This window comes from Rana temporaria, chromosome 1, assembly GCF_905171775.1.
Source record: "Rana temporaria chromosome 1, aRanTem1.1, whole genome shotgun sequence".
Lineage (NCBI taxonomy): Eukaryota > Metazoa > Chordata > Amphibia > Anura > Ranidae > Rana > Rana temporaria.
In genome coordinates this window covers 321498088-321520542 of record NC_053489.1, presented here as the reverse complement: position 1 = coordinate 321520542, position 22455 = coordinate 321498088, and the positions used below count along the sequence as shown (strand labels likewise).

The window sequence follows — 22455 nt, the reverse complement described above, 5'->3', positions numbered from 1 at the left end:
CACATTTTGTTTTAGCAGCAAGAGCAATTGCACAGATCTATCATTTCAACAGGAAGCTACTGCCATGCAACGGGTTAAAGAAACAATAAAAGAAGGGGAACGCATATAGAGTCTTAGCAAATTGACTAATTTAATTATCTGCCTGGAATACACACTGTCTTGTACTGAAAACAAGGATCTATTCTTTCCTCCCTCTCAGGAGCAGGCTTTTCTTTAAAGTCAGTAGTTGATAGGGACACCTGAAGAGTTCATGGGTTTCAGTGACCTTTTACTATGGACCGGCTTCCAGTCAATTCATGTTTTCCTCACAGTCAGACAGCTGTTTATTACTGTGTCTTCCCGCACTCTCTGCAATATTTTCTACTGAGACCTCGAGCAGCTTGTTAGTGGGAACTAAATATTGATTTGGCATCCTGTCGATGCAGAAAGAATGAAAAAATTTCCACCAGAGGCCCCTCAAACATTTTCCTATCGACATTTTCTGGGCAGAGTGGAAAGCTGCATAGAGGATGACAAGGCCGAGACTAGTTGAAATCCCGGAGGGTTCAGTTGAGACTACTGCTGTGACCTGTGTGATACTTTTTTCTTCCCTTTCAAGTATCTCTTTTTCTGCACACATCTAGTCAGCTGGGAGGATCCCCTCTTGCAAGTGATCAAGGGCAGTTTATTGGCAGGTGAGAGCCCTGCTTCTCAAGCCATAGATTTGCTTTTGTTTTGACATCATTTACACGAATTCATGAAACTTTTCTTCTGTTTCATGTAAGTTTTCTCCGTCTGTGAAATAATCCTACATAGTGTGAAGTCTATTGAAATATTTGATACTGTATGTATTCATGATACATGCTGCTGCTGAGAGGGGAGCGTTAAGCAGCGGATGTCATATGCCTACTGTAAATCATTACAAGGCAACTGCTTTATACTACTTTAAAGTTTTACTTTTCATTTGCTGTTTAGTTCATTTTATTCATTCTTGTTTATGATCGGGTATGTACCAAAAAGGTATTGGAATTATTTGCATTGTATGTTTCTCGCAGAATGTTAATGATGTCACTAGTGTATGTGTTCTGATTTTCTATATTCATGAAAGATACTGGTAAAAGTTGCATTAATTCTATGTTGCGCTTATTTTTGCAAAGCTGTACACATTCCCAGAAGTCAGATTCGCCTGAAAAACAATAACATTTATTGGGAGAGAAATATGCTGCCATTGATGGCGACCTCTTTTCCCAAAATGTTAGTTGCCTGTCTGTTATGTTATTACCTTGTCTTTCCGCACTTTCCAGGTCGCTGACTCTAAAGCCCCATACACATTATCAGTTTTCCTGCAGGTTTTTCTCTTCAGGTTTACCAAAACCATCTAATATGAGGTCAAACCTCAAGAGTTTCAATTTGTATGCAATCAGCCAGGCCCTTGCACTACATGGTTTTGGTAAACCTGAAGAGAAAAACCTGCAGGAAAACGGATAGGGCCAGATTCAGAAAGGACTTATGACGGCGTATCTCCAGATACGCCGTCGTAAGTCCAAATGTGCACCGTCGTATCTATACGCTTATTCTGAAAAGCAGATACGCCTGAATTTTTGCAAGATCTGACCAACGTAAGTCTCTTACGCCGTCGTATCTTGGGTGCATATTTACGCTGGCCGCTAGGGGGGCGCTTCCGTAGATTTACGCGTCGAATAGGCAAATGACCTAGATACGCCGATTCACGAACGTACTTGCGCCTGTCGCATTCAGCTACGCCATTTACGTAAGACTTAAGTCCAGTGTAAAGTTACCCCTGCTATATGAGGCGCAGGTAATGCAAAGTATGGACGTCGGAACAAGCGTATATTTTTACGTTGTTTACATAAGTCGTACGTGAATGGGGCTGGGCGTAGGTTACGTTCAGGAAAAAAAGGAGATGTTGCGCTGGTTAAATGTATAGATCTAAACAATAAAATTGATATGAAATAAATGCATAAAATTGAAGCCAGTAAACCCAAACCGATGGGAAGCTATAAAAAGAACTCCCAGTATATCCACAATAGGTATAGTTCATATAAAGTGAATAATTGTTCTGTAGAAGAGCATGTGCGAAAACCACCACCACGAATTAATAAAAATTGGAGGCTTACCACATGGCAAGCAATAAATGCTTGCGGCTGCAAACCCCAGCCAGGGCCTTTAAGCGATCCTCACAGGGGGGGGGGGGGGGGTGAATGTTGAAACCTCCAACGAATCCACGGTGTTGAAGCGTGTCACAGAAAAAAACACTCAATGGTGAAGTATGACAAGAACCGGCACACACATGAGGTATAATGTGACTTATGGAACCACCACCACCAACACCCTATAAATAGGAGGCTTACCAGAGCATGTAAATAAACCAGCAAGTGGCTAAAACACTAGCCTGGGCCTTTGAAAATCCTGGGCTGTGATTATAAGGTCCTAGAATCCTCTGTGTGCATATTCAGTAAGTACATGAAAGGAATAATAGGGCCCACATAGTGAAGTACGTTACCACTGTTCGTTTAATAAATAAAAAAAATTGCACTTACAAAATCGTAAAGGGATAAAAACAGAGAGAAGCCGGCCGGCTCAAACAAACGCCCGTCCACTCGGAGCAACAAGTCCTGCGTCAGCACGCTACCTTCCCTAAGGGTTACGTTCACGTCACAGGAATTGAGCCGGCGTATCTTAGGGAGTAAATTCGACGTGATTCTGAGCATGCGCCGTTCGTTCGGCCATGCATTTACATGGTGTAATTTTAATACAACACGCCCACTGCCTTGCTACTTTGAATTACGCCGGCACATTTAAGTTACGCCGGCGCACATATGGGAGCAAGTGCTTTGAGAATACAGTACTTGCCTCTCAATGTTACGTCGGCGTAGCGCATATGAGATGTGCTACGCCTAACTAAAGATGCGCCCGTCTCTCTGAATCTGGCCCATAGTGTGTATGGGGCTTAACTTTAATTTACCATATGCTTCCTTTAGGCATTTAGGCACAGCCAGGTATCTAGCATTTTCTGGAGGAGTTTGCCAAAGGTAGACATATGACATGACAAATGTATCTCATGACAGGTGCTTTGAAAATAGGCGATGAGTCATGGATTTTTTTGAAAGGCTTTGAAATATTCAGTGTAAACTAGCATTTTTTTCATAAACATAAAAGTATTGATTTCTATGCTTTTGTTCATTTACACAAGCCTTTCTAACTGCAGTAATGAAGTTCATAACATTTTTGTGTCAAGATGAATCATCGTCGTCATATCATACACCCATATTAGCATATCCATCGAATTTCATTTCGGCAACACTCACCAAGCTATAAGCAATTGTTTTCCAAGGGCCTAAAGTCACCTGAGACTATCCCATGTTGTAGTAGAATTAATTTGTTCATTTCTTTATGTAAACTATTAAACAAATATTGGTTTCAGATACAAAATCTGAGCTTAACGTGTCAAAAACTGCTTGTTGGAACATCTCAAAGGCGCAGATTGGATCCCCCACTCAGTTTTAAAATGTTATAGTCCTAAATTGCACCACCTATAATTCTGCTTATTATCCTCCTGGTGCTGACCATAGATTCTCTATAGATGGGAGCCTTCCACTGACTTCTGTACATCTGCTAATGATAACTATACGAATGTTGGTTGTTGCACCAGACCATTTAACGCTGCTGTGTAAAATATGGTGTCTTTGCGAGTGAGGTCCATGGAATATAATTGTCCAGTACTATTGATTTAATTGCCTGCGTTTATTTGTGGACTCCTAATTATTGACTGGAGGTAAATTTAATAGAGCAGTCTTTATGAACACTAGGAAACCACTGCCGTTGCAGTTTAACATAATGAACTGCATCATATCCCTTTAGATCATTTCAAGCTCGTTTTATTCCTCTATGACAGAACAGTAATGTTTAAAGAGTCTTCTTTTTTTTTTTTTTTTTTTTTTTACAACTCATTCTTCGAGTTTAGGGTGAAATAAAAGACAGAGAGTGGGAAGTTCCCATTTACTAATCCGTAATTGCTCTTTACAATTTAACTGCAGGGAGTCTGCAACCTTCAGTGAACCATTAGTTCATTTATTGTTACCTTCCATTAAGATTTATTTTGGGGGGGGATCACATAGTACTTGAAATGTGAACTCTTTAATTGAAGAGGTTTATTTCTCCTTTAATTAGAATTTTTTTCCCGTTTGTTTTATGTGTTAAGGGCTCACCATACACACAGCCTGCCATTAATATTAAAAATGTGCATTCTAGAATGCGGCGAGATTGAAACACTAGCGAGCAGTTATCAGACAGTACAGCAGCGAGAGACGATCTTCTGTTGCACAGGTTAACCGTTGCTCGTTCAAGTATTATTATGGGAGGATTCCCATGACAGGTTACATTGCATGCACCACTTCAGGATCTGTAGCCTATGTGCATATTAGAGCCAGCACTACAACATCAGTATGCCTACATTTTCCTTTACTCAACGTATTCTATCTACAGTATGTGGACAAATAAGAAGATAAATAAAAGTTTGTTACAAATAGGCAATAATATTTCAATCCATGTTTCAGGCTCGCAGTCTTGCTAACTGCATATTGTGAACTGAGTTTTGTTTCACAAATTGAAAGAACATTTTCAAATATAGATGATTATTATTGTTCTCAGAGATTGACAGTTGTATGAGATTACGCTAAAAAAAAATGCTTTATCGTGTCATTTTTTATTCCACAAAACTGTAAAAGAGGATTATGGAGTGTGAGGTAGACCATATTAGACATTAGTTATATACTACATGTAAACATTTGTAATGTCTGGATGGATTAACCAAGTGTTTTTGTGGAAGAAAAATATAACTTTAATGTCTAACTACTAATCAGCTCTTTGTTCAGTAACATTGGTTGTCAGATTTTAATTTTAACGTCCTGCAAATTATTTTGATGATTGTGTACCACAAGTTAGATCGCATTTCAAAACCTACAGTTTTATGGCAAAGTGCAATTTGTGCTTATTTGAACAGAACATTTCTTTTGTGTATTATGCCGCGTACACACGATCATTTTCGGCTTGTAAAAAACTAAGTTTTTTAAAAATGTAATTTAAAATGATCGTTTGTGGGCCTCACATCATTTTTCGGGTTCTGAAAAACAACAAGAAAAAAAATCGAACATGCTGCATTTTTTATTGTCGTTTTTCGGGTTATAAAAAATGGTCGTGTGTGGGCATAAACGACGTGAAAAACCCGGGCATGCTCAGAAGCAAGTTATGAGATGGGATCGCTTGTTCTGGTAAAACTACCGTTCGTAATGGAGTAAGCACATTCATCACGCTGTAACAGACAGAAAAGCGAAGCGTCTTTTACTAACACAAAATCAGTTAAAGCAGCACAAAGGGTGGCGTCATCCGCATGGAACTTCCCCTTTATAGTGCTGTTGTACGTCACCGCGCTTTGCTAGAGCATTTTTTTCTAACGATCGTGTGTGGGCAACGTCGTTTTTTTTTTACATTAAATGAGATTGGGCAAATATTTATCATTCAGGCAATAATTTAACTGATATGAACTTACCGGTAAATGTTAAAAATGACATATAAATTAATGGGCAACACAGAATTTGTCACACAATGGTTGTCAAAAACATCCAGAAAGGTGGCCATCTTTTTTTTAATGATCAGAATTTTTAAGATCTGATCATCATTTTACATCAGTTTTACCTGTCCCTAACACAGTAAAAAAAATATATTAAACTTGCACAACCTACATATTCAAGCAATATGCAATTCTTTTCCATCAAAACTTCTGATCTTTTGTGAAAAAGAGTAGAGCCTATTACTAATTGCAGTGTTATACCATCATTTCCACACAAACACTGCAGGTTCACCTCACTCTAGAATGTTCTACCAGTCATTGTGCACATTCACATATATATATATATATATATATATATATATATATAATTAGTATATTTGGAGATAATCTGCTTCCTAAAATTAGCAATTTATCATCCTGAGATTTACACAGCTCTGCTACACAGCACAGCCATTTTGGAGAGCTCACTTACAACTGATGTTAGTCAATACAGCTTGATCGCCTCCCTGCCCTCGGCTTGTGATTGGACAATAAAGGAGCAACAGCATACTGATGAGTTTATTACTCTGCTCTTGCCTCCTGTAAGCATGCTCTTTAAAAGCAGATATACACTATAACCGTGTATATTTTGCTCTCATTTGAAAATGAATGTAATCATTTATAATGAACACAATTGGTGTGTTTTTTATATCCGTCTAAAGCTAACACTAATGACATTAAATGCATGCAGGCCTCAAGCTTGGAGTCAAGTCAACTGCAGCATGCTTTCATGGAAAAATGGCTTAACAGCACTGAGAACGTATGAAGGCTGTCTTTGCTGAGCTCCATGCTAGTTCCATGGCGGTCTTGCAGTTTCAATAGCTTCAGTATTTTTGGAATCGCTGATCCAGAACAATTATGTCGGTTTAGTTCTGGCATCTTGGCGATGTTCCTGATCTGTATGCTGGAATGTACTCAAACTAGAGACAACAAAACTATCACTTTCAAAAGGTGTTCAACTATGGAAGCCTACGTACGTCAAAGGTTTTCTTGAAAATCAGTTGAAGAGGTGTTTGGGATTCTTTTAAGATGCACTTGACCTGCATTTACATTGACTAGTATAGCAGGAAAAAAATGAGTTTGGATGAAACAGAATAAAGTGTGCTGCATTTGTAAAAAAAAAAAAAAAGAAGCAAAGCAAATGCAACAGTAAACGTAAGAGAACGCTGCCCTTTATATTTTTAATTTTTTTGGAAAAAAAATTGTTATTACGTTTTATAAAATGCCCTATAATATTTTGTTTAAAATGTAAACCTTGGGTTCCAAATCCATCCAAGATGCTTCACAAAGGCGGGTAAGAAATAAGGGCCAGATTCAGATACAATTACGTTGCTCCACGGTAGCGTAACGTATCTGATTTACGTTACACCGCCGCAGGTTTACAGCGTAAGTGCCTGATTCACAAAGCACTTACCTGTAAACTTGCGGCGGTGTAACGTAAATGTGCTCGGCGCAAGCCCGCCCAATTCAAATGGGGCGGGCACCATTTAAATTGGGCGCGTTCCCGCGCCGAACGGTCTGCGCATGCTCCGTTAGGAAATTTCCCGACGTGCACTGTGCGAAATTACGGCGCCCCGATGTTATTTTTGAAATGCGACGTGCGTTACGGCGTTTAGTATTCCCGGACGTCTTGCGCAAAAAAAAAATCGAATTTCGACGCGGGAACTACGGCCATACTTTAACATGGCTGATTTAAGATAAGCCATGTTAAAGCAGGTGTAACTTTGCGACGGGTAAAAACGACTAGCGACGACGTACGGGATTGCGACGAACGCGCGGATCTTCGTGGATCACCGTAACTAGTCATTTGCATACTCTACACCGACCGCAATGGCCTCGCCACCTAGCGGCCGGCCTAGAATTGCATCCTTAAGATTCGACAGTGTAATTCAATTACACCTGTCGGATCTTAGGGCTAGCTATGCGTAACTGATTCTATGAATCAGTCGCATAGTTAGGACGGCCGTAACACAGAGATACGACGGCGTATCAGGAGATACGCCGTCGTATCTCTTTTGAAAATCTGCCCCTAAAAACCTAAGTTGCAGGGGCCACAAACACATCTGTTGCTAAATGAGTGGCAGGCAAATTTGCACTAGATAGGTACCTGACCTGTAGATATCTTGCTTGATAAATCCCACTCACAATATAGTCTAACTCAGCAACTGATTTATTGTCTCAGCACGGTTTGTTCTGCTTTGGCTTATAAATATGCTGCGTACTTATGTGAATACACTCTGGGAACTGCAATGTCAAGCAGATCAAACAACCTTACTGCTAACTTGTGAGGTGGACAAATACTTCCTAGAAATACATTGTGGGAAAACAAATAAGATGAAATCTGAGGCGTTCCCACGTTGGGAAAATAGGTTTTCTTAAAGTAGTTGGTAAACCCAGGTGATATGTTATCAATCAAATGTGTGGCTACTGTATATTATAGCCAGTGATGGAAGATTTTTACTTCATGTCTTTTCTACTTCTTAGAAAGAAGTGCTTACAGCCATGCAAGCAGAAATATCCTGTAGTTCAGCCTTTCTTCACATGTTTACATGAAGGAACCCTTCAAATGACTTTCAGGTTTCAGGGAACCCGTTTAACCACTTAAGGACCAAGCCTCTTTCTGCGATTTGGTGTTTACAAGTTAAAAACGTATTTATTTTTTTTGCTAGAAAATTACTTAGAACCCCCCAAACAATATATATATATATACAGTGTGTGTATGTGTGTGTATATATATATATATATATATATATATATAATGCCCTAGAGAATAAAATAGCGGTTGTTGCAATTCTTTCTGTCACATTGTATTTGTGCAGCGGTCTTACAAATGCACTTTTGGGGAAAATCGCTTTTTTTTTATTAAAAAATAAGACAATAGTAAAGTTAGCCCAATTATTTTTTTATATATATTGTGAAAGATAATGTTACATAGAGTAAATTGATATCCAATATGTCACGTTTCAAAATTGCGCCTGCTCGTGGAATGGCAACAAACTTTAACCCTTAAAAATCTCCATAGGTGACGTTTAAAAAATTCTACAGTTTGCATGTTTTGAGTTACAGAAGAGGTCTAGGGCTAAAACTTGCTCTTAATCGGCACCTGTTATGCTCTGTATAATGTGTGCCACTGGCGTGCACTGTGTAGGGGTCAAGTGATGTGGTGTTTACATATTTATTTTATTATTATTATATTGAGATGTCACAACTCTAGACACCACAGTGTGTTTTGATGTGGTATAGTCATGCTTCTTTTCAGCACACACTGATGCAAAGCTTTGATGTGTCAACTGAAACAGGACATAAGACATATTGCATTGTCTCTGTATTGGGACTGCTTTGGGCAAAGCTGCCCAATGTGGCTGGTGTGAATGAGCCCTTAGTCTAAATACTAGATAAACAGTCACGCAGCACTGTAGTTTTGCAGGGTCAGTAACACACAACCATAGCCATTTGTGATTATCTAGCACTCAATAGAACACAAGGTTTGCAGTTTTTAGCACGTTGTTAGCCAATTTAGGTCGCATGGCACACAGAATTTCAGACTGTACAGCAGTCATATCTTATTTTGGATATAAGTTCTTTTAGCTGCATTCAGATGTATAGTAAAGACCTATAATAACATGTTTTATATAATATGAAGGAGGTGGCAGCTTTATATAGGATAATGCTGACTATATAGAGGAGTACAAGACAGCTGGTAGCTAGGCACTGAAAATGTTTTGTCTTAAAGTAGTTGTAAAGGCAGATGTTTTTTTTTTTTATCTTAATGCATAGAGATAAAAAACCTTCTGTGTTCAGCAGCCCCCCTAATATGTACCTGAGGTCCATCTAGATCCAGCGATGTTGCACAAGAGACTCGACTGTCTGGGACTCCCCTCATTAGCTGAGAAAGCAGCACAGCACCATTGGCTCCTGCTGTCAGTCAAAGTCAATGAGGAGATAAATGGGGCGGGCCGGGCCACAGCCCCATGTCTGAATGGACACAGGGAGCTGTGACTCGGCTTGGGTGCCCCCATAGCAAGCTGCTTGCTGTGGTGGCTCTTAATAGGAGGGAGGGACCAGGATCTCCAAAGACAGACCCGAGAAGCGAAATATCTGGGTGGCTCTGTGCAAAACTACTGCACAGAGCAGGTAAGTATAGACATGTTCGTTATTTTTAATGAGGAAAAACAACAAGACTTTAGTATCACTTTAATGGCCACCTGCAAAATATTGTCCAAAACATATTTGCATATGTTAAGAGTGGCAGCTACAGAAACGACATTGAGGGCTGATTCACATCAGTTGCAATTCAGTACGTTTTAATTCTGCATCAAATAGGCATGGACAGTGTTTACCATGGATTCCAATAACCATAACCCTAGCCCACAACCGGGCAAACAGTTCCAGTGCAGTCAATAAAAGTAAAACCTGCTGCATTTTTTCTGTACGGACCGTATTTATCAAAAACGCATACAGTTGGCTACATATATCTTTGTACACAGGCACAATTTTCATACTTTTGGCTCTGTATGCCACCAGAATAAAACTAAAACAAAATAATCCAAATTAATTTGAAGTGCAGACTTTCAGCTTTAGTTCAAGGGGTTAGGCTGCATTCACACCTAAGCGACAGCCGTGTTCGCGTGTAGCGGCAGATTTGCCGCGATTACAAATGTTTCAATTTTTTTTTTTTTTTCCTAAAGTATTCCCATTGCTGTCTATGGGAAAACGCGCCTGTCGCGTGAAAAAAAGGGTCCGGGACTTTTTTTCAGGCGACAGGCGTTGCGCGTCTATGAGATGTGAACCATCTCCATAGACGGCAATGGGAATTCTCCCCTCTAGCGACAGAAGCGTCCCGCGTCGGGCGTTTTGTCGCTTAGGTGTGAATGGGGTCTAAAACATAAGTATCAAGTACAAATGTTAGGAACTTCAACCATTTTTATATGCAGTCGCCCTAATTTTCAGTTCATTGTTCAAATGTAAATTTTTTATATTTTGTTGAGAATCCTTTACTGGCAATGACTGTCTAAAGTCTGGAACTCATGGACATCACCAAAGACTGGATTGCCTCATTTATGATGCTTTGCTAGGCTCTAACTGCAACTGTCTTCAGATGTTCTTTGTTTGTGGGTCTTTCTGCCTATAGTTTTGCCATCAGCAAGTGAAATGCATGCTCAATTGGGTTGGGATCAGGTTATTGACTCGGCCATTGCAGAATATTCCACTTCTTTTAATTCAAAAGTTCCTGGGTTGCTTTTGCAGTGTGTTTTGGTTCATTGTCCATCTGTACTCTGAAGCGCCGTCCAATCAAGTTTGCTGCATTTGGCTGATTCTGGGCTGACAGTATATCTCTAAACAATGCAGAATTCATCCGGCTTCTTTTTTCTTCTGTTACATCATCAATTAACATGATGTAAAACATGACGGAAGCAGTGTGATGCCACTGAAAGCCATGCATGCCCATGCCATCACACTGCCTCCACCATGTTTTACAGAGGATGTTGTGTGCTTTGGATCATGAGCTGTTCCAAGCCTTCTCCACACTTTTTTTTCTTCCCGTCATTATGGTGCAGATTAATCTTCGTTTCATCCATCCAAAGAATGCTTTTCCAGAACTGGTCTGGCTTTTTTAGATGTTTTTTGGCAAAGTCTACTCTGGCTTTTCTTATCTTTACGCTTATGAATAGTTTGCACCTTGTGGTGAATTGTCTGTATTTGCTCTCATGAAGTCTTCTCTTGATTGTAGACCTTGACAATGATACATCCACCTCCTGGAGAGTGTCCTTCACGTGTCTGGATGTTGTGGATGCATTTTTCTTTACCATAGAGAGCATCCTACGATTGTCCTCCACTGTTGTCTACCGTGGACGTCCAGGCCTTTTTATGTTGCCTAGTTTACCAGTGCATTGTTCTTTCCTCAGAATGTACCAAACTGTTGATTTGCCAATCCTAAATTTACTGCTATCTCTCTGATTGATTTGTTTAGTATTTGAAGCCTTACAATGGCCTGTTTCACTGGCATGGACAGCTCCTTTGAACACAAGATGTAGGTTCACAGGAATAGATTCCAAATGCAAATACCACACTTAGAATCAACTCCAGACCCTGTACCTGCCTAATTAAAGAAGAAATAACGAAGAGGTAGCCCACACCTGGCCATGAAACGGCTTTTGATTCAATTATCCAATTACTTTTGGCCCTTGAAAAAGGGGGATGGCTATTATTAAGAACTGTAATTCCTAAACCCTTCCTTAAATTTGGATGTACATACCCTCAAATTAAAACCTGAGAGTCTGTACTTTCAGCCCATATCCATTATATAACTATAGCTTGAATATGTTTTGGTAAATACCTGAATGGACCTAACTGTATGTCTTCAACTGAGATGAACTAAAAAAAGAGGGGAAGAATATCACTGGAACATATCAAAAACACACCAGAACGCATCAAAAATTTGCATTTTTTTTATACATTTTTAAGATAGCCCGTTTAATCCTACTACTGTATATTTTAAAATCGTTTTTTGTAGTTATATGACAAAATATACATATGTGTTGGGCCCTCTAAAATATATATTGGCTTATTCCATATAAAAACACAATATATGTGTGCAACAAAACTGAAAAAGACATCCCTGGGCAAAACTTGCAAAGGACTTCTTTAATAGAAGTCAATGCAAGCCACTCTGAAGTCGCCTCCAAGTAGTGGAAATGTTTCAAGGTACCCACTTTGTAAAAAAAATCTTTGAGGTGCAACCTGCTAAACCTTACACTACTACTTACAAGGTTGTTTTATTATGCCGCGTACACACGACCGTTTTTAATGTTTTTTTCTATGTGATTATTGTCAAGCCTGCTTTGCCTACACACGATCGTGAAAAAAAATGCTCGAGCAAAGCGCGGTGACGTACAACAGCACTATAAAGGGGTTCTATTCAGATGGCGCCACCCTTGTGGCTACTTTTGCTGATTTTGTGTTAGTAAAAGTTTGGTGAGAGACAATTCGCGCTTTTCAGTCTTCGTGCTTTTCAGTCTGTTACAGCGTGACGAATTTGCTATCTCCATTACAAACGCTAGTTTTACCAAAACGAGTGCTCCCGTCTCATAACTTGCTTCTGAGCATGCATGTTTTTTTCACGTCGTTAAAGCCTACACACGTCCGTTTTTCACGACATGAAAAACGATGCGACAAAATAGAGCACGTTCTACATTTTTAATAGCCATTTTCACGTCGAGAAAAATGCTCTGGAGCCTACACACGATCGTTTTTAATGACCATTTTAAAAATGACATTTTTCACGTCATGAAAAACGGTCGTGTGTACGCGGCATTAAATGTGAAACATTGTAACCTTTTCGTACATAATCAATAGTAAAAAAAATTATTACGAAAGTGGTTTTTATTAATGTCTCTGCTTCACTTGCATACTTTTTTAAAGAGACAGAACATAATTCAGGCAAACACATCTATGAGTATATGTTTCTTCACTCTTGTCTATAGTTCTTTTACTTCCAGCATCTTCTGTTTTATGGAAAGCCAGATGGCTTACATGACATTCATTCACTTCAAAACTGATGCACTACCCCCACCTTCTGGTAAACATATAAAATAGCACTTAACAGAAATACTTAGGCACCCCTTTGCGACATTATAGAAAACAAAATATTGCATTACTATGCTGTACAAAATAATATATTGCTCCCAGGAACATTATACTGATTTTAGCTGTTGTAAAATGGTAGTAAGAGGAATTCTCCTAACAAACACAACAGAGCACCAATGTTACTAAACTGCAGTAAATTGTTAGCCCCGTATTAGGACTCCCTATCTTTTAATTGGAGGAGAACATATGCACCATACAGATGCACAAGGGCACATGACTTAAAACACAAATAGATTGTGCTCTAAATAAAACAAAGGATATATACAGTAAAGGTGGAAGGACCAACGTTACTGATCGAATATTTGCACTTTACTTGTTCTGTGAAGGAACAGCTTTGACCGGCAACTCATCTTACTGCTGGTAAATACTGCAATTTAGACACAGCATGCCATGAGAAAATGCATCAACTAAATGAATAAGTTCAAAATGATCAGCAGATTCATAGATATAGGCAGCTGCAATTAAATTTTGACTTCCTTTAATAGTCAAACCTGGACTTTTGCATCTTTTAAAGTGATTCTAAAACATACTTTTATATTTAAATGATAAACAAACATGTCATACTTGCCTGCTCTGTGCAATGGTTTTGCACAGACCCCCCCCCCCCCCCCATCCTCCTGTTCTGGGGTCCCCTGCTTGTGCTCCTGTCGCCGCCTCTTCAGTGATTGCCCCCCATAGGAAGCCGACTCCTATGGGGGCGCTCCTGCAGGCTGAATCCCGACACAGACAGCATGGCTCTGCCCAGGTCCCTTGTCACAGAATTTGATGTTGAATGAAGAAATGTCTGCACACCACGGCTAGTTCCAAGGTCCTTTATTGGCATCCCAAAAATGACTCCACGGGACACCAACAAGCTGCCTGGTAGACGCGTTTTACACAGTACAAATGTGCCTAATCATTACCATGATGTCCAATAAAGCATCTTAAAACTAGACATGGTGTGCAGCAATTTCTTCATCCAATATTGCATACAGAGGTGAGCCGGGGCGGGCACCCACAGTTTCCATTAGGCTTTATTGCCCCACCTAGAGCGGCTGGTTTTCTTTCATTCACAGAATTTAAAGGGGTTGTAAAGGTTTGGCTTTTATTTTCTAAATTGGTTCCTTTAGGCTAGTGCATTGTTGGTTTGCTTACCTTTTTTTTAGATTTCCCTTCTAAATGTTTTTTTCTTTGTTTGAATTTCTCACTTCCTGTTTCTCCTCAGTAAGCTTTCCACCATCATCCGAGCGGTGGAAAGTCATTTAGAACAGCTTACTGAACAGCTTACTGGAGGAGAAACAGGAAGTGAGAAATTCAGACAAAGAAAAAAAACATTTAGAAGGGAAATTGAAGGAAAAGGTAAGTGAACCAACAATACACTAGCCTAAAGTAACCTATTTAGAAAATAAAAAACGAACCCCTTTAAATGAGAGATGCATGAGGTAATGGCTCTCACTGTCCTGTGAAAAACGAGAACACAGAGAGCCACAGCTCTTGGGCACCGTGCTGAATTGAGATTGGGCTCAGTTAAGTATAATAAGTCACAATGTACAGTATAATTATACATTGTCAACTTCATTGTGACTGAAGTTATTGTCATGAAACTAAAACCCATGAAAGAAGTCCTTCTGCAAAGATATTTTGTTATGTGAAAGATTCTCTTCAAGACTAAAAGTTTATTTATTTATTTTTACTTTAATACTTTGCATATAAATATAGGGTTCCAAGAGGGTGGTGGCAATTTGCACTTCTATTGGAGCATTTTCAGTTTCATATGTCATTTTCACTTTATGTCGTCCAAGTAATTGCTTTACATTAAGCAATTCTATTACATTCTATTTTAAGCCCTTCAAAGTATCATAATTCCAAAAAATATTTTGCCTGTCACATTTACTTTGTTGTGGGATCTCAGCAGAGTTCTGCAACTAGAGTGAGTCTCCATATTAAAGTCAAATTAGAGTATTTAACCACTTTAGCCCCGGGAGAATTTCCCCCCTTCCTGACCAGAGCACCTTTTGCGATTCGGCACTGCGTCGCTTTAACTGACAATTGCGCGGTCGTGCGACGTGGCCAGGGCCGCTGATAGGGGGGGACCACCAGCCCTCCTGTAGGGGGCCCGGGCACACAGGGGGCCCGGACAGCAGGAGGATCGGTGGAGCAGAGAATGACAGCGTTACGTGGCATCATCTGAAGGGACTATTTTTCTGCTTCCCCCGGCTCCCAGGTGGCCTAAGATATATTCCCTGGGCCCCATCAGTTTATTTAGAGGGGCCCAGTAGTGTCACTATAGGGGTGGGGATTGCGGTGACACCAAGACCGCTGCTACCCACCTGCAGAGTAGCAGCAGAACGGTGCAAGTGTTACTTCACTTCCCTGTCAGGCAGAGTGATCTCCACCCGACAGGAGCTTCCTAGTCCCAGCTGGTCTGACGTCATGATTCAGAGGCTGGGAGCGCGGGATTGAAGAAAAGATGCTGGCAAGAGTCAGGACCTGTAGCCAGAGCTCAGTGTCTGCAAGTGAGTAATCTCGTAGCTCATTTGCATAACAATGCCGTTTTTAACACCTCCGTCTTAGATATGTGAAGTGGACTGGTTAATGCTTTGGGGGAGGGGGGGTTAAATAATTTACAATGCAAATTGTAATATAGCACATGGAGCCTGGAGGGGGGGTTAATGTACTCACCTAAGTATTATTGACCTGTGGCAATTAACCCATTTGTGTGCTGCATTAATGACAGTCATTGGCACCATCAGTGTTAATTAACCCCTTTTATGCTACAGCATGAAGGGGTTTATAAACATTGCCACTAATGCAGCACAAAGGGGTTAATTATTTATCACTGGTCAGAGAGTACATTAACCCCCTCCATGTGCCATATTACAATTACCAATCATTATCATTATGATCATCACACAGTACAGGTGCATTGAGCCACAGCACCTGTATTGTGTGATTATCATGATAATAATGATTATATAGAATGACAGAAATTCATCTTTAGGCGTTATTCACACAGGGCATGCTGCAGACATGCGTCTAGCACGCAGAGCTGTCTTTTACTGGCTTGGGGATGTTTAAAGTGTTACATGCATCCCAATGCCGGTATCCCATTTATTCCTACTGAGACACACAGCCGCTATATCCCAATATGTCATGCGTGCGGGTCCCAGAATGCATGCAGGGTGCGTTCAGGGACCTGCACCAGGATGTCATATTGGGATAAAGTGGTTGTGTGTCTCAGTAGAAATAAATGGGATGCCGGCATTGTGATCAGATGCATGTAACACTTTAAAACAGTGTCACTGTTGTAAACAAGGTTGGGAGACTGAATGATACGTTAAATACAGTTCTGTAAGCAACACCTTATTTTCCGGGAGTGCCCCTACCGAAACTAGACTCTGGATCCGCCCCTGGTACACACACCGCCCCCTATCCACATTAGTTGCTGCTGGGAGGTGAGCACTGAGCAGCCTTTGGAGGAGATGGGGGCGCTGTGTGTGTATGTGTACAGTGCAATGCAATCTACAGTAAGAGTGATCCGGTCTCATGTACTATAAAGACCAGCACTCTTCTGACAGGATGGGAGAACAAAACACAGCACACCTCTTCATGGCTGTGTTGGCAAATGTAATGGTGATTTGGGGAGGGTGATATGTGTGAGGAGGAAGAATGGGGGGATATGTGCTGGGAGGAGAGACTGGGGGGGGGGGCAGAGGGGTAATTTAGAAGGGGTTGTGCTAGGAGGGGGATTTTTGTTTGGAAATTTGTGCACGGGGGCCCCGTCAGGTAGGCTGTACGGGGCCCCGTGATTTCTATAAGCGGCCCTGGACGTGGCTCCCAAACAAAATTGAAGTCCTTTTTTTTCACACAAATAGAGCTTTCTTTTGGTGGCATTTGATCACCTCTGCGGTTTTTATTTTTTGTGCTATAAATTAAAAAAGAGCGACAATTTTGAAAAAAAAAAGCAATATTTTTTACTTTTTTCTATACTAAATATCCCCAAAAAATATATAAAAAATATATATATTCCTCAGTTTAGGCCAATACGTATTCTTCTACATATTTTTGGTTAAAAAAAATGCAATAGTTATAGCATCTACAAAATAGGGGATAGTTTTATGGCATTTTTATTAATATTTTTTTTTTTACTAGTAATGGCGGCAATCAGCCATTTTTATTGTGACTGTGACACATCGGACACTTTTGGGACCATTCACATTTATACAGTAATCGGTGCTATAAAAATTCACTGATTACTGTATAAATGTGACTGGCAGGGAAGGGGTTAACCACTAGGGAACAAGGAAGGGGTTAAGCGTGTCCTAGGGAGTGATTATAACTGTGTGGGGCGGGGCTTACTGTGACACAACACTGATCGCTGCTCCCGATTCCAGGGAGCAGACGATCAGTGTCCTGTCACTAGGCTGAACAGGGAAATGCCTTGTTTACACAGGCATCCCCCTGTTCTGCCTCTCTGTGACCCGATCGCGGGACACCGGCGGACATAGAATCTGCAGGTCCCATGGGCACGGTCACGTATTCTTAAAGGGGATGTACAGGTACGTCCATTTGCCTACCACTGCCATTCTGCCGACTTATATCGGCGGGCAGCAGTCGGCAAGTGGTTAAAGTGATCACATGTTTTAAGTCATAGATGAATCTTTTTTTTTTTTTTTCGTTAAACCAGCAGGTTGAAAAAAACAAAATTTCCCCATTTACACACTCAATATGGATGAAGAATACTCCCCGCTAAGCCTTAGTATTATGATAGTGGGGAGACTCACCCGCCACCAGAATACACTGATCAGCGCTGCTGGCTATACCCCATGGTGCTAATCAAGCATAAAAAATCCAAAAGGGCACTTGTACAGAAGTCGTTGGTATATCTGTATAACCTTTCTTCCCATAAATGGTTTGAAACTGGATCCAATTTCAATCCATCTATGGCTGGCTTTAGTGCCGGTTCACACTACAGCAACATGAAAGTCGGCACGACTTTGTGAGGCAACTTTGAGGCCACTTCAAGGCAACTTTGAGTCGCCTCCAGGACAGGCAACTTTGCCAGTGGCCAATCAAACAACAATCCGCTCTGTGGGAGGGAGGGGTTTGCCTGAGAAAACGATTTTCTCTTCCTGTAAAGTTGCTTCAAATAAGACAGGGGATCCGACTTTGGAGGCAACTTCCATTGAAATCAATGGTTACAAGTTGCCTTGAAGTAGTACAGGAATCTTTTCTGAAGTCGGAGCGACTTCAATAGTGTACATTTAAGACGGTTCTCATTCACTTCAATTGAATTTCTCATGTTGCGTGACTTGGGGCGACACAAGTCCCAAGTCGCAGTAGTGTGAACCGGCACTTAATGTCAGTGTTTACCTTTTAAAGTAAGTTTTGATAAGACTTTTACATTGTTAAAAGCTAGATGTTATGAGTTTTTGTTTTATTAAATGTAGAGATTTGTATATGAGCTACAAGAGGGACCTCTTAGTGACTAAGTGCAATAACTGTTATTCAATCTTAGCATTTGTCATTAAATGTCAGGCACACAAGGAGTGTACTGTTATCAATGTAGAATTGAAGTAGTTGCACGCTATTATGCAAAAAAAAATCAAAATAATAATAAAACCTTAAATTGTTGCAGCTGTCACTAATGTGCTCCCACAAATAACTGTTCTCAATATTTCATCTGTCTATTTGCACTGTAAAATACAATACAAACATTTATCCTCACTCTTATCAGCTGACTAACATTAAAAATAGAGTTTTTTGTATATGTGGAAGACACAATCCCTTATCGATGACCCTCTGTGAGGTATGGTCCCTAACTTCAGTATAATAGAGCTCCCATCTTGGGACATATATACAGTAGCAATGAATATATTCATGGCTATACATATATTTTTTTCTATTGCTGGATTAGTTGCAGGGACACTGAAGGTCTTCATCTGCCACTAAGCTATGCCGGGCATAATTGCCCTTAAAAGAGAAGTATAGTCAAAGCTTTTTTGCCCATACATCTCGTTTGGATCACAGTAGTGTACTTAAAGTGGTTGTAAACCCTGTACAACCACTTTTTAGCTACAGGTAAGCCTATATTAAGGTTTACCTGTGGGTGCTGGAAATATCTCCTAAACCTGAACGGTTTAGGAGATATTTACAATATACGCTTGTGCCAACGTCATCGGTGCATGCATATTTTAGAAAGGGCACGACTCCGGCCAGTCACAGAGCAGGAGTCTGCGGCCCCAGAAGGAAGGGGGCTGAAGATGGATGCTTCCAGCCAGTGGGGACATTGGTGACATAGTAGGCTTCATTTTTAGATGACACGTAATGGACTACTTTGCAATGCATAGTAGCCCATTATGCTTTAACTTTGCAGGGAAATAAAGAGGAAGTAAAACCCATCATGGTTTACTTCCTCTTTAAGCCGACCATAAACCGTTTAAATCTTTGTCGCTTAAAGCGGAAGTAAACCCATCGATTTGATAGTTTCAAAAAACAGTTAACATTCCCGGCATGCCGGAAATGCTAGCTGTCACATTTGCTTGTGCTCTCGTCCAAACTGTCAAACCATCCAATGGCTGGTGTCAAAACTGATCACATGTGCAGCATCATGGCAGTTTCAAATTAAACAGATGCCAACATGGCAGCTTCCTTGGTTGAAAACGATAGGAGGGTTTACTTCCACTTTAAGCAGGAACAAGCCAAGATTTGAACCATGTATGTGCAAGCTGATTGAACCCAAGTTGATCGATCAACTTTGATACAACCAGCCTGTAGGAGTTTTCATGCAATTATTGCCAGCAGCTATAGCCACCAGCAATAATTGTTGTGTGTTCTCCCAGCCAGGATGCCCACCCCATCCAAAGCAGGAGAGCACCAAAGCTCCACGGGAGGGATTCCCCCATCAACGGACTATTTTGATGGGGGAATCAAGCGATTTTCTTTCCTGCAACCACGGAATTGCACCATCTATGGCCAGCTTTATTTTTTACACTCAAGGAAAACAAGTGTATATGTGCTGCAACATTCCCACAGTGTAATTGTTGCGCAGTTGTCTTTGTTTTTTTTACCATGAGCCATTGACCTGGAACAAGCATGCAAATTAGAAAGTCAGAGTGAAGTCAGGATCCCTGGTCTGCATAGTTATTCCAGGTCAGTCACTCAAGAACTAATGGAAGTTCTTGCATCAGCATTGGGGCCAGGCAAATCACACTCTCGCGCGGAAAGGTCAGCAATGGGAGTATCCATATTCTGTCTGAACAAGTTTCATTTTAGAATGGAGAGAGCTAAAAACTCTAGCAGTGACGTGTCCAATAAAAACATTAAGGCAAGTGGTTCCAAGTAGAAATCCAAACGAGTTTCAATAGTCTGTTTTTTTTCTGTGTTCCAGGTTCCCTTTGCAGTGTACCTAATGGACCTTGTCAGACGTAAGCTCAGTGAGAAAAAGAGACTTGTAGAAGAATATGCTTTGATGAAGGGGAGAGACCCCAAGTGAATGAAATCTGCCCTCAAGAAGTATGCAACATTCACTCTGCACCTGTAAAGTTTTTAAGTTATTTTTTTAAATAGTCATGTAAATGAAATATGAACAGTGTATACATATTTATGTTTTACATGATGTATAGCATACTTGTATTTATTTTTTGTATCTGTGATCAATAAACCATACATTCCTGTGTATTCTTTGTTTTTAAATGTATTTTTTAAAACAGTTGTATACTCCGCTTGGACATTTTTACCTACAGGTAAGCCTATAATAAGGTTTACCTGTAGGTAAAATGAATATCTCCTAAACCTGTATGGTTTAGGACAGGGGTGGGGAACCTGCGGCCCGCGGGCCGCTTGCGGCCCGCGAGATCATTCCATCCGGCCCCCCATGGGATCGTAAAACAGCGCCGCCGATTGTCACTATGGAGCGGAGTAAATGTATTGCTAAATGCACTGACAATGAATGAATGATCATGGCGATCATTCATTCATTGTCCGTGTGTTTAGCAATACATTTACTCCGCTCCTGCGGCCCGCCCCAGTTAGCCAGCGCCAGCCTCCAGCCAATAGGATCATTGTACTGCAGCTGATGAGCTGCTCCCCTTCGTTTACAGCCCCGCCCGGCGGCGGCGCCCGTCCAGGCGGCGTGACGTCACTCACAGCGGGCGGGGATTCTCATTCAAGGCTGGCTGGGATGGCACTGATGGGAGGAGCTTAAAAAGGACGAGCCAGCACCACCGACGAGGAACCATTTCTAAGCAGCAAGTAAGCCATAAATATTATGCTGACGGCATCATGACATACGGTGTATTTTTTTAATATGCAGCATAGCGGCGGGGGGAGGGGGGTAAATGTCCCGCACAGTGCACAGGACATTAATACATAAGTTAACATGACCAGTGCAGGACATTTACCCCCCCCCCCCCCACATGCTGCATATTAAAAAGATCATATTCATCATATTTACATTTGAAAAATATTAAATGTAAATATGATGAATATGCTCTTTTTAATATGCAGCATGTGGGGGGGGGGGGGGTAAATGTCCTGCACTGGTCATGGTAACTTATGTATTAATGTCCTGTGCACTGTGCGGGACATTTACCCCCCTCCCCCCGCCGCTATGCTGCATATTAAAAAAATCACAGACAGTCATCAAAGTTAATAATCTTCAGACTGCATCATTCTGTATTATGCAGTCTGAAGATTATTAACTGTGATGACGGTCTGTGATTTTTTTAATATTCAGCATGGCGGCGGGGGGTAAATGTCCTACCTACACAGTTGCACTGGTCATAGTAACTCATGTATTAATGTCCTGCACTGTGAGTTACCATGACCAGTGCAGGACATTTACACCCTCCCCCCATGCTGCATATTAAAAAAAAAATCACAATGTCATTAGGGGAAAGTTCTTATCTTTATTCAGCAGTTCTGAGTCCTGACAATCTAATCTCCCCACATCCTCTTCTATACAGATACCCTGGCTGAGTAATGCAATTGCCGAGAACCTCTGCACAAGGATTACTCCGCCTGAGCCCGAAAATCATCAAATAGTCCCTGCAGAGTAATCCTTGTGCTTCTGATCCCGGCAATTACATTACTCAGTGTATCTGTATAGAAGAGGACATTGGGGCTCAGATTAAATTGTCGGAACTGCTGTATAAGGATAAGAACTTTCCCCTACCAACTTTAACTACTAATGTTCTTCCACCAGCTAAGCCACAGTACAG

The 22455-nt window shown here is 40.8% G+C and overlaps 1 protein-coding gene across 3 annotated transcripts in view; it reads left to right on the top strand.

The window, feature by feature from the left end:
- Positions 1-20914, top strand: part of CNTLN (centlein) — a 424230-nt gene extending 403316 nt beyond the window's left edge. For all 3 annotated transcript variants that reach the window (XM_040360158.1, XM_040360150.1, XM_040360168.1), the window contains one exon: positions 20625-20914. In XM_040360158.1, the coding sequence (XP_040216092.1) occupies positions 20625-20729 (105 nt within the window). In that variant the 3' untranslated portion in view covers positions 20730-20914. The remainder of the gene's footprint in view (positions 1-20624) is intronic.
- Positions 20915-22455: the final 1541 nt, after the last annotated feature.